Source organism: Citrus clementina, unplaced genomic scaffold (assembly GCF_000493195.1).
Source record: "Citrus clementina cultivar Clemenules unplaced genomic scaffold, Citrus_clementina_v1.0 scaffold_8, whole genome shotgun sequence".
In the NCBI taxonomy this organism is placed as follows: domain Eukaryota; kingdom Viridiplantae; phylum Streptophyta; class Magnoliopsida; order Sapindales; family Rutaceae; genus Citrus; species Citrus x clementina.
The window spans coordinates 12,235,963-12,250,193 of NW_006262022.1; the positions used below are offsets into that span (position 1 = coordinate 12,235,963).

General features: G+C 31.5%; 1 protein-coding gene across 1 annotated transcript; it reads right to left on the bottom strand.

Annotated features, from left to right (window-relative positions):
- Window positions 1-361: 361 nt before the first annotated feature.
- LOC18034045 (gamma-glutamyl hydrolase 1) lies at window positions 362-1,840 on the bottom strand. Its single transcript, XM_024179796.1, has 4 exons — window positions 1,718-1,840; window positions 1,038-1,127; window positions 837-899; window positions 362-448 (listed from the first exon to the last, which is right to left on the bottom strand). The coding sequence occupies exons 1-4, from the start codon at window positions 1,736-1,738 to the stop codon at window positions 362-364; spliced, it is 261 nt and encodes an 86-aa protein (XP_024035564.1). The 5' UTR covers window positions 1,739-1,840.
- Between the last annotated feature and the right edge of the window lie 12,391 nt (window positions 1,841-14,231).

The following is a 14,231-nucleotide window of genomic DNA, read 5'->3' on the forward strand; positions in this document are numbered from 1 at the left end:
GACATCTTATTCTTATAATTGAATAATCTTAACTGCTATTATCCAATCAAATACCTTCTACTTGTAGCTGAATTTAAGGGCTAAATTTACCAAATCTAAAAGCTAAATTTAGAAGGATTATTATTTTTCTCTCCATGAACATAAGTACTGCGATCATGCATTATCACGGACAGCTTCTTCATTCGATGAATTTGATCAAACAAGCAAGTACTTCTCTGATCTTTGAAAAAAAAAAACTTTTGATTATTTCAGCAAACACCATAGTCCATAATCCCCCAAAAAAAAAACCAAAGCGAATGACAATATATTATTATTTATTTCTATTTTTCCTTCCTATATATTAATAAAATATGAACTGACCTTATAAAAAGTTTACAACTTGTTGAGTCACCCGAATGGCGTCCTCTGTGTGTGGAATTGCTTTTGGCCCCCATTCAAAAGCATTTTTCTGCAGCATATTTGGTCAGTCTTTTCCTCTAAACAGAATCAGTTGCATTACTAAGAAATTTGTTTAGGAAATACCTGACTTGGAGAAACAGGATGAATACAAAAAAATATTTTCTCATAGACCACACAGAAATAGAGCTTGACCAGAAAGATGTAACACATGACATGAATACCAAAAACAAATTGTAGCTTGGCTTGAAATCAAATCATCTTGAGAGAAATAAATAGTGTTGCCAGACAGCTTGTCCACAACATCACACACATCTAGAGTTTAGCACACAAATGTCGCTCAAAAGGTTTGATTAACCAGATTAGTCTGCCATATTAAACTTATCAATTTTGTAAATGGGGTGAGCTAAAATCATTGTTAAGAGCATTGAAGTTAATACCTCTGGATGCCATTGGAAGGCGGTCACATGATAGTTATAAGCTTGCACTGTCGAGACATAGACCTGATAATGATTAATAACAGAAGTTAGAATTGATAACACTGGATAAATTGCCATTAAAATATCAAGCATTCAGGCATATATCCTGAGTTTGTGTTTATATATAAAATAAATTCAACAAAGGAATATTTACTTTTGTACCTTATTATATTCATCCACGCTTGTTGTCAAGATCTTAAAAAACTTAGCTAGCTCCTGGTTTGCTTGCATTCTTTCAGGTGAAATGCCATACTGTTGTAATGGTACAACATATAAAATTTCAGATCAACCAAATTATTTACTCAATCATCCATAATAATTTAATAAATCTAAACATTTTTAGAGTCCATTGTCTCCCAAAATTGAAGTGCACTAATCTAAGGAATCAATTGTACAAGAAGTCCATATAAATGGAATTCTTCCATGAATCAAAGAGGCTCACGACAAAGCAGGATTTCCAAAAAAGCTCGCTTATTAGACCCAACACTTTCATAGAGCTAGATATTCATGAGTGACTAGCATTATTACAGAAGATGAAGGAAATTAAAACAGAGAATTGAATCTAACAATAAATGCCACGCTGACTGTCATTTATTGCATAAAATATAAATGCCACGCTAACTGCCATTTATTGCATAAAATATAAATGCCACGCTAACTTGACTAATTTTACAAATTTGGTGATGATGCATTTAAGATTATGGTTTAAAAGAATAATTCAAAGATAGCAGTTTCAATTGCCAGATTAACAATTCTTTTATTTCTATTAAACATAAAAAAAAAGAAAGAAAAAGAATGCAAAGAAGTAAGGGAGATAGAGGAATACGGGAACTGAGGTCTACCACACAAACATCTTGAAGCATTTCAGGATCACTTTACTTGAGCTCAGTTTCTCCACGTATCATATCCTTTTCAGCAAGGGCTGCCCTTTCAAGTAGTGTTTTGCTCTCTTTCTTCATTAGCTCACCAGAAAGGTTCAGCTTATTTACATTTTTCTCGGCTCTAACAAACATTGCCTGTGTATATATTCGAACAATTACTGAATCACACAAAATTTTGAACCTGAGAGTTTACCTCAGTTGAAATGAACATGTTAAAAAAGAATTTTATGCAACTGTTACTTCTATTAGTAGGTTGATAGGGTAAAAATAGCATCTATAAATTAAAAGAGGTACATGCCTCCTCACTTCGAAGTCGATCAAAGGTATGACGAAACAAAAACCTTCTAGGCCCTGCAGTGAAATCCTCGAGGAATCAAATCTTATAGGATTTTGGAATGGCACATACCGATACATTTAATGCAGCCAAGAAGTATAAAATGCAAGAAAAAAGTGTGCAAAGATGGCCAGGGCAGAGCACGTCCAAGGGATTCCATATTCAAAAATATGCTAGAGAGGCTTATTTAAATGGTTGAAACCTAAGAGTGGATATATCTCACTACCAGCACTAGTGACGGGAAAGCTGAACATATTCATCTTTGGACTTCAACACTGGACAGCATAAACAAATAAGGAAACAGTCATACAATATGGTTGAAATTATCAAATTAAACTGAAGTCAAGAGTAACAACCTGCGGCCCATTGATGACCAACATTAAGCATGCTTAACATTCTGTTAGACTAATCAGCAGCAGTAGTGTTCAAGATCACAGCAACAGTGACAACAAAAAGTGTCAAAGTACTAGCAGCAGTAGCAGCAGCAGCCGTGGTTACAAAAGTTCAATTATGATCTTGTTATTGCTGTAGGAAAATAGAAAGAAAGAATAAAAGAAATGCTGAGAAATTAAAAAATTTATCAGCTTATCCACTCTCACTCCAGTCCCCTCATCCTTGCCATTTTCTTTCTTCTCTCAATAGTACCACTGCCGATGATGACAAGACCGTCGATGACGACACGGTCATCGCCAAGTTATTTATTTCATGATTTCTCTCTTACGCACTCATACATAGTTTCCATGTACTATGAAAGAAAGACACGTAAAACATTAGATTATCATTTTCTACTTGTGCTAATTGACATCACTGATCTCAGGTTTTCTTCTAAAACAAAATCAAAGCAAAAGTATCTCATCACAAAGAGTAAGTACACAACAAAAGTAAGAATTTTTATTCATAAAAGCTTAAGCCTTTTTCCGTTTAATGTATATAATAAAAACAGAGGTACTTCGTTCTCAAAACAACGAGTCAATCAAAAGCTAACAAACTTTTCCCCCTAGTGAACCAGTTGCTTATCTCCTCCAATAACATTTTGTTCATCCATTCGAAAGAGTAGATAAGCAAGATCATAAAAGAAACACAAAACCCACAAAAATAGAAATCTTGTACACATTAATATAGAACAATGACATATCTACAAAAAATAATGAGGAGAGTGTAAATAGAGGGAGAAGAAATGTAGGGAATTACCCTGAAGAGAAGGGGCAAGATTAAGAGGAAAAACTTGAGTTGGATCGAGAGCAGGCTCAACCGCAAGGGAGAGGAAGCAAAACCTGTATTGTTGAGCTGAGCCAGCGAGATGATGGAATGCAATGGGATGGATGGTAGAGGACTGCTTGCGCCCAAAAGCGATGATTCACTGCGGTTCCCTCCAGTCCGTTCCGTTCCCGGGTTGGGTTAGGGGAACATTCAAACGATTACCTTCGCGGATCCAAACGCGCTCGTCGGTACGCTTTCCGGCTCGCAACGACTCAAATGGGCGAGTCTTCCTCGTTTTCCTTTCTCCTTCGGGTAGTTGAAGAGAGACAAGATTGAGAGGGAAAAATTGAGTTAGATAGTAAAAGATTGTGTTGGATTGTAAGAGAAAGATAAGAGAGGAGTGGCTGAGAGAAGAGTCGGGGTTGATAAGACGACGCAGTAAGATTAGAGTTTTGTGAATTTGGTGAAGTCGGGGTTTTTTAGATTTGGGGAGTTTAGGAGGGACGAGATAGATTAAAAATTTTGTCTAAATTAAAAGTTAAAAAAATAATGTTTGGTTTAGAAGTTAGTTTTCTAAACTAGAAAATTTGAGATTTGGACGTCCTGGTCTTTTGTTCGGAACTTAAACGCTTGAGTACTAGAGGTTCTCGGTTCGAGTTTTATTTGGAACTTAATTAGAATTATTTTATTTTTATTACTGATACCTTAATGTCAGAAATCTCTGATGCCTAAGTTACAGACACTATAGTATCACTAATTTGTGATATTTTTATGTTAAACACGAAAAATGGTCCATATGTGTGAACATACTGATACTTTTTAAAAAATTGTCACAAACCAAGTGTCAGTAAAGACCTTTTTTCTAGTAGTGCAACATCATTTGTAGTGAAATTATCAACAGTTATCGCAAACAACCTCTCTATCCTCTAATCCTGTAAACAAGCTATAATATTATTGCCAATCATTTTCCCTCTATTATCTGCAATAAAGCTAATAATCCTCTAATTGAAATGCTAGTCACTATCAATAAGCCATGTAACTCATCTTTTGAATAGAAGTCTATATACCAGTTGTAAAAGACACTAACTATTTGTTGTCACAAATCAAACTCTTCAGCATTGTTGTTTTCTCAAAAAATAAATCCATAACATCTCTACCAATGACTCTTCAAGGTGCATAATGAACTATGGAATAACTACACAATAGAAATGCCTAACCCTTTGTTATCTACAAAAATAAGTGGCAACTCTTACAAGCGTCTTGACTCCATCCTTCAACCAAAACAATATAACTTGCATTTCCTTCGCCACCCTTAGCGGTCAAGTTCTGTTGACTGCCATCTTATTGTTCTCGGAATGTCTTGTATGCACCACAAACCTTTATATGATTTCTTATAGTTGTAATCCCATCAAGCCTTTAATGATGTTGATATTGTCTACCACAATAGTTGCACTTGCATTTGTTTAGATTGTCCTCAAGTAAAGTGCAATGATTCTATGTCTCATCTTTTCTTCATTGGTGGTCTTTTTTGTTTTGCCTTTTCCTTTCCCTTTTGGGTTCCTTCCATTTGTATGCTTTGTTCTTCATCATCACTTATCAAATTTGAACTTGCGTATCGAGTCATCTGAACATACAAAACAATAATTAGTAGCCATTAATTCAAAAATCAAAACATAAAAATATTATTAACATAATCTAATTAGTATTACAAATCATTTTAAATATTTGTTAATTGAATTATATGGTAATTGTTTAATTTGGCTTTTCCATTGTAATATTTCTATATGATTAGGTGTATAACTGTATATATATAAAAATTTAAAATTGTTCATACTCCCTAAAGGAAAAGCAAGAATTAATGATTAATTAATTTATAATATCCACTTATCCATTGCCCATAATAATCGAATAATATTTGCATATCCGTTTTCATGCCCACATTACATGTACTTACTACTTAACGACTTAACATCTACTTAACATACAATTAATTGAATTAGTCAATTTTTGTTGAGGTTGAAGCTACTGCACATATCATATCTAACAGAATATTTAGTTTTAATATTTTTGATCTACCTAATCTATTCATACAAAAAAAAAAAGATCAATTATTAACAATTAACTATTAACCAAAAAAAACTAATACATGAATTTTCTTGACTTTATTATTAAAATTTAATAATACATACTATTAACAAACCAATTAACAATTTACCGTATAATATATTATACATTACTACTATATACCATCAAAGCTTCGAAAGGGAAAATTCAAGTTGTCGCCTTGCTGTTGTTGGGTTCAAATGGAGCTTGGAAGAACTTGGTGGGCATAGCAGCAGATCCTATTGGCGTTGGCAGTGATTGCCGGCAAAATCAGGTTGCTATGTCTGCATTTGCGAAGTGCGGGCTGTACTGCGTTGGTGGCTGGCTGCTGCTTGCTTTTCTGATGTGTGTGTTTGAAACCATGAAGAGTGGTGAGTGTTTCTTGATCTTAAGAACTTGAGGCCATGAGGTTGAGGGAGGCTGTCGAGTGTCAGCTTGTGTGCTTCTGAATTCTGAGGGAGTATGTACGTGTATCGTGTGTCTGTCACTCACTTTATTGGCTCTCTAGTTTTAATTTCCATTAATTAATTTATTTTATTTTAAAGCCAATCCGACGAGGTTTTTTTCATCCGATCCAACGAGTTAAAAATGCATACGATCGAACATTGTTAACAATCTAATTTGTTCCAAGCCCAATATTTTTTGGACCCGATCGGGTTGAATTGAATTGGATATGATATTTTACCCAGCCCTAATACCAACAAGACCTAATTCACTTAAATTGGTGGCTTTTGTGGTGACATGCTAACCATAGAAGCTAAAAATCAACTTTTTAACCCCCGATATCTCTCAAAATTTAAATTTAAATGGGTAATCAAATAAAGTTGCTTGAAAATTATTGACCCCGAGCCCAAGGAAGCCTCGTTTTTAGCTAGATCTACATGTGCTGAGAATATTACGCGGTGACATGGAGTTTGTTGAGGCGTAAACCAGATTGTTGGGATTCAGTTGAGTATTGATGCGGGCTTACTTTCACTTATGTTGATCCAGCTTGTTCCAATGAAGTGAATCTCATCTTGGTCAAGCTTTTCACTTTTAAGTAGAAGTGAAATTCATTCACCTCATTTTCCCCAAATTCATTTTCATGCTAGTGCTTTATTAGTTGATCATGTATATAAGTTGCCCACAAATGGACGAAGGTCCCTCTTTTTGCTCCAATTGAGTCAGCATGGCTGAAATCCCAGCTGAGAGTCTTCACTTGCTGCAGGATTCTTCTTTTGTTAATGAAGCTATGCTGTATTAAAAAAATAAATAAATAAAGTCCCACCTTGCAAACGCTGTCGGTCTTCTCATTTTATTTATAAAAGGAATCTGAATCAATTTATTTTTGCATGTCATTCAAGTGGACTGGTCACTCGTGCCTTTCCAACTTATAAAGAGAGATTTTGTTCATTCTAATAGAATAGAGTTCACTAGCACAATCCTTTGTTTAGATTTGACTCGTAGAATGTGTCAACTATTTAAGTTGCCTATTATTTTTTAAAATGAAGTATTAAAACAATGATGCTATTCCACAAATATACATTTTGCACCTTACATTTTTTTCCATTAAGCAATTGATATGTGCATATTTTCTCCATATTCTCTATATTTTACTATTAATTTCTCCAACATTTTTTTGTTTTAGTCTTAAATACATTAATTATTTTAGTTAATTTTTAATTTAGTTATTTTATTAAATTATATTTTATTATGTTAATTTTTGTCTTAATTTTTATATTTTATTATTGTAGATTTTATCCTTAATTTAATATTTACTAGTTAATTATATTATTTTATTTCGTAAGGAATTAATTACATATTATAGATAAAAAAGATATGAAGAAGTTTAAATTTAGAAAGTAATCTAAATTAAATTGGAAATCAATTAAAAGACAAGAAAAATAAGGAAAAGAATTAATGAAACCGGTAGTCAACAAGAAAACTAAGACCAAAATTAAAGACAATTTCCTTAAGCAGTTAAGATGATGATGCATGCGATCAATTGAGGTGGCAAACAAGTAAGCATTTAGTGGACATGCATTTGGAAATAAAGAATTGGAATTGGCAATTGCACATGCATGGCACTATATATTATGGAAAGCAACTTGGAAAAAAGGAAATGGCCATATTTAAGCATGCACGTGAATTGCCTAAGCTAAAGTCAGTGGGTGCATGGCTTTAAATTGTAATTAATTGCTTTAAATTGGAATTAGAATCCAAATTGGATTCGGCCAGTCTTGGGCATTATAAAATGCCAATATTTGGGTTTTGAAGAAACACACACAATCGGCAACCAAGAGGAGAATTGGAGATTGCAGCCGCAAGAAGAGAAGATAAAAAAAATAAAAAAAAATAAAAAAAAGGAGGCAGCTGCTTGGATTAATCTACATGATTGGTTTTATCAACTCTCTTATTCCTAATTCAATTATGTTAGGTTAAATTTTCTATTTGGTTGAGGGTGAGTTCAAAACCCTAAATATGTCATATGATTAACATTTAATTTCTATCATTCAATTTATTTAATTGAGATTGTTTGTATTCTTCTATAATTAATAGTTATGATTTTATTCTTATCTTATTTGAGTGCTCAATTAGATAGGACTTGAATAAATTCTATTACTAGATTAAAATTCTTGATTTATAATTGTCTTGATATTTTAATCATTAGTAGTAGGTTGGAAACAATAATTTCAATTGGAGAACATAACCTAGGTTAAATAATCTGAGCTTGTTTGTTTATTGCCTAGATCAACCTAAATCTTTCTCTACTTAATGATTTCATTATCTTAAATTTAAAGAGTTTCTTTTAAATTATTTAACAGTTAGAGACTAGGTGAAGAGTTTGTTTTGCCTAACAACACATTAAGGAAAGATAGAGATTAACAGAGCTTATTGTTATTTTCGATTAATAGTTTGAATAGAAATTGACGATGGAATTGATATAATATGTGCATGTTTGGTGGCGGCGAATGATCCTTTAACCAAAGTTCTCATCATTATTATTTCTTTATCTTTTGGCTAGAGTTTTTATTAAATTATTGTTTTTGCAGTTTTACTTTCTTTACTTGGTATTTCGTTAAAAATTCATAAAACCCCCCTTTATTTATGTTGGATTTTCCTTTAGTTAGATTAATTCATATTATTATTATTATTATTATTATTATTATTATTATTATTATTATTATTATTATCATCTTATTATTATTATTATTATTATTATTATTATTATTATTATTATTATTATTATTATTATTATTATTGTTTTAGTCTTTGTTTTAGCGTTAATAATAAATACAACTAGCATAATTTTCGTGAAGATCGATTCTTACTCGCTCTATAATAGTTGTTTATATCATTAATAAGATTTTAAATTTGGTGTACCCTAACGACACTACCAACAATTATTCCTCATTGATGTTTTTTTTTTTTTTTTTTGTATAGGTTATTTTGTTGTTGTTGTTGTTGATGATGTTGTTGTTGTTATTATTATGATTATTATTGTTATTACTATTATTATTTTTTTTATTTTATGATTTGGGAGTTTTATGCATAGAAGATCATGCGCTTAGTTTTCTTATATGTGCATACTTTCAAAGGTGAGTTCAACCAGAGCCAATTACTATCACGGTGACTAAAGGATAAAAAGTCCAATAATTTCTTGAGACTATAAGGTTGTTTTGTAAGAGAGAAAATTAGGGATGGCAGAAATTTCCCTATTAGGAATGGTAGAAATCCTCAGAGGGATGGGGGTTTTGTGGTCAACTGCAACTAATATATACACAAATTCAAAAGACGATGGAAACGGACCCATGAAATCAATTCCCCAATAGTCAAATATTTCAATCTCAAGTATGAGATTTAAATGTATCATGTTTCTTTTAGTTATTGATCCCAATTTTTGACATTTTTCACAAGTTTTGCAAAATTCATATGTGTCTTTGAATATGGTAGGCCAATAAAATCCACACTGTAAAGTTTTAGCAGTAGTTTTTCTTGAAGAAAAGTGTCCACCACATGCTTCAGAATGACAAAAATTAATGACACTACTTACCTCATTATCCGGAATACATTGCCGAAAAGTTTGATCTGGGCAATATTTGAATAAGTAAGGACCATCCCAATAAAATTTATTTACTTCAACAAAAAATTTCTTCTTCTCTTGAGCATTCCATTGCAAAAGCATTTTATCTGTAACAAGGAAATTAACAATGTTAGCATACCATGACATTGAAGTAACAGAAAATAAAAATTCATCAGGGAAAGAATCATGGATGGGTGTTATATCAGTGTAGAATTCAAATGTGAGTTTTGATAGATGATCAGCAACGACATTTTTAGCACCCTTTTTATCTTTGATGGTAAGGTCAAATTCTTGAAATAACAAAATCCAACGAATCAATCTCGGTTTGGCATCTTGTTTACTCATCAAATATCTCACAACAGCATAGCCAGTAAACACAACTGATTTAGAGCCAAGCAAATATGAACGAAATTGTTTAATTCAAATATCACAGCAAGTAATTCTTTTTCAGTTGTAGAATAATTCATTTGAGCACTATCCAAAGTCTTACTCGGGTAATAAATCACAAAGGGCTTACCATCCCTTCTTTGTCCTAAAACCGCACCAACATCAAAATCACTTGCATCACACATTAATTCAAAGGGTAAAGACCAATCAGGAGATTGTATAATAGGTGTAGATGTTAAAAGACAAATTATTTTCTCAAAAGATTTTTGGCAATTATCGGTCCATTCAAAAGGTGCATCTTTTAATAATAGGTTACAAAGTGGTTTAGATATGGCACTAAAGTTTTTTATAAACCTCCTATAAATTATGCATGTCTTAAAAAGGATCGCACATCTCTAACTATTTTTGGTTGTGGCAATTTGGATATGACTTTTATTTTGATTTGTCAACTTCAATTCCTTTAACAGATACAATATGACCCAAAATAATTCCAGAAGTAACCATGTAGTGACATTTTTCTCAATTCAACACGAGTTCTTTTTTAACACATCTTTTTAATGCTTCTCCAAATTATCAAGGCAATCATCAAAAGAATTCCCAAACAACTGTCAAATCATCTATAAAGACCTCTAAACAATGTTCAACCATATCACAAAAAATTCTTAACATACATCTTTGAAATGTTGCAAGAGCATTACAAAGCCCAAATGACATTCTTTTAAATGCAAATGTTCCAAAGGGACATGTAAATGTGGTCTTTTCTTGGTCCTCAAGTGCTATAGGAATTTGATAATAACCTGAATATCCATCTAAAAAGTATTAGTAGGGATGTCCAACAACTCTTTCTAAGATTTGGTCAAGGAATGGTAATGGAAAATGATCTTTTCTAGTGGTTTCATTTAACTTTCTATAATCAATGCACATGCGCCAACTAGATGTAATTCATGTTGGAATTAATTCAAATTTTTCATTTTTAACAACAACGATTCTAGATTTTTTAGGCAGTACTTGTGTATGACTTACCCACTTACTATCAGAAATAGGGTAGATAATTCTCACATCAAGCAATTTAAGGACTTTTGTTTTGACTACCTCTTTCATGTGTGGGTTTAATCTTCTTTGAGGTTGTTGACATGTTTTAGCATTTTCTTTCAAATTAATTCTATGTGTGCAGATTAAGGGATCAATGCCTTTAATATCTTTTTAAGTCCATCCAATTGCATTTTTATGCCTTTTGAGAATAGTTAGTAACTTACCTTCTTGGTCGCTTGTTAAAGTAGAAGAAATTACAACAGGAAAAATTTGTTCTTCTCCAAGAAAAGCATACTTCAATCCTTCAGGCAAAAGTTTCAATTTCAATTTAGGTGCTTCTTGTTGTTCTGTCTTTTCAATAATTCCAAACTCCTTAAATTTTGGTTCGTCATCATAATTTTGTGAAGTTTGCACAAAATCAAGCAACAAATTTATATTAGAAATATCAAATTCAAGTTGCTTATTTGACTCAATTGAATTAACTAAACAAACATCAGAGAGTTCAGAAAAATCCCATTTTTGAATATTTTCCTCTATACAAGATGACACGACTCAAAAGTGTATTACTCTCAAGTATAAAAGTGTCTAGTTATAATATAACCGGTGAGACCGGGGTCGAACCACAAAGAGTTTTAAATCTAGTAAAACTAAGAAAATTAATTGTGGGGAAAAGAAATTATTTGAAATCAATTTAAAAATAAACTAAGGTTTAGGATCTACTCTCTGTATTCAAACTATAATTTTAATACTCTCTCATTTATATTTTGCTTCACTTTTACCAATTAATTATTATATCATTTAATTCTATGTGTATGGATAAATATAGAATAAAGTACCTAATGTGCCATACTATATTAATGTGTCGACATTATGTCAAAATACCATAAAGTCCAGTGAGATTTATAAATTAGCATGATATAAAAATAATTAGAAAAGAATTAAATAAACTTAAAAATTCATTTGAGAAAATAATAATAATTAATAGTTTAAAACATTGAGCTTCACCCTTCACCTCAGCTTAATAAAATTAGCTACTCATATTGAAAGAAAACACAATACTCTTTTTATTTGATAAACTTTTTGAAATATATTACAAAGAAAATTGATACAAATGGAAACAAGAAAAGAAAAGAAAAGAAACAAAGAAAGAAAGAAATTCTTCAGCTGCACTCTATTCTCTCTCAGCTTAAGCTCTCAAAATAGCTCTCCCTCTTCTTAGGCGTCTCCCCATCGCTTGCCACCCCTTTGCCTCTTATAGGCAAAGTAAATCATCTTCTTTTCTTTTCTTTTATTAATATTAATATTTTATTTTATTTTTATATTATATTATATATATATATATTGAATTGTGTGATGGTCAGGAGGCGTGATGGCCTCCTGACCATCACCAACATACTTTTGTTCTTTTTTTATTTTTTTATTTTTTATTATATATTATTACATCTCTTCAATTGTGTTCCAGTAGTTCTTCTTTGTTCCCGGTTTCAATTTCAATTCCATCTTTATTCCTAAAAAATATTTACAAGATAAAAATTAACAAATTACGAATTAATTTAACATAAAATATATTTGGGGAGTATTAAAATAATTTAGAAATAATGAACGCATTAATCGACACAATAAGTAAAAAACTAATAATTTTATCCTTATTAAATATACACTTTTTAGTGTCAATCACACGCCCCAACCAGCTTATTGCTAGGCCCTAGCAATTTAAGCGATAAAAATTTAAAGAAATTTCAAAACCAAATTGAAAATCTTTTTTTTTTTTGAAAAATTGTGATTACTTCCTTTGTCAGATTAATGACAACAATCAAATAAAAGTATAAGCATTATCTTCAACCTAAAGAAAATCACACCCGCTCAAAACAGTTCAGTAAAATCCTGTAAAATGATCAATCATCAGAGCTACATTAATCAAGCCACTTTTAAGAATGATACATCAAACCCCAAAATTTCACGATTAAGAGTGACTCTCTCAAAAGAAGATATACCCTAAATTAATTTGTCATTCTTAAAAAAAAAGATAAATTTGAGAGAATAATAAAACAATATCACACGCTCTCACCAAGATGAAAAAATAATGCCCACAACTTAGAAATAAAATGATCTCAAGTCCAATGAATTACTAGCAAAATTTATTTTTATTTTTATGCATCACCACATCGTTTAGTCCAATTACCAGCTTTTACTTCAGACTATAGTTCTCAAATATCGAGAATGACTTTTATTAGGACGGAACGTAGGTTAGGGTCATGGCTAACAAAAAAGATAATAGGGAAAACAAAATATATGTTTGAAAAATAGGGAACTTTTTGGAGATTACAAGGTGCTTTTTTTTTTTTGCTTGGATTTTTTTCTTTTTCTTTTTTCTTTTTTTTCTTCTTCTTTTTTTTTTCTTATATACATATCATCCCTTTTTTTTTGGTATAGCACCATTATTAGGAATACATAATCATCCCTATTTTCAAACATAATTGGGTGGTGGAAAACATAAAATATAAGGTGATACTCCACATTGGAGTGGGATAAGATAATAGGTTATCAAAGAATTTTTTTTAAAAGGCTTAAAGGGGTTAACTATGGATTCTTTATAGTAGGGTTGGCTAGAAAGGCTCAAACGGATCAATGATGGCCTATATAATCTTTCATGTCCACTAGTTCAATGGACTTTTAGATGCGGCTGCACAAACCTTGTTTTTTTTAAAGAAAATATTGAGATTTTGTACAATAAATTGTGAAGCTGTATAGGCAAATAAGGTTACTCTCCAAGGATAATAGGATCAAAAACTCGCTTAGTCTTTTCATAACATGTACATTCCTCCAAATGGCTCAATCAATTTCACTCATCCAATTTCTCAACTTGTGTTTCAACATGCAAAAGGAAAAACATAGTGTAACATAACTCAAGGCCAAAGATAATACAAATACCAAAATTTGAAAATCGTCATGTTATCCAATGTTAAAAGTTCACACCGAAAAAGAAAATTTTTTTTTCTTTTTTTTTTAAAGAAAACACAAAAAGAAATTGGGACTGATTGCAGAAACTTAAGGGAGATGATTAAGAGAAAAAGACCAAAAACAAAAAGTTAGAAACTTTTTTTTTTTTGGAAGAAAACACAAAAATTAAGAAGATGCGTTTCTAGAGACACTACATTCTATATTCTGCCATCTTCGACTCAAAGTTTTATCCAAAGTTAGTTTTTACAACAAAAATTAGTAAAAACATCACTAGGATTGAGACATTCCACAATTATCAACTATTCCCTCCCCCCAACCTGAAGGAGACATTGTCCTCAATGTTTAAAGAAAGGAGTAGAGTTTAGAAGATATCACCTGGCCACTACTGGAAATAT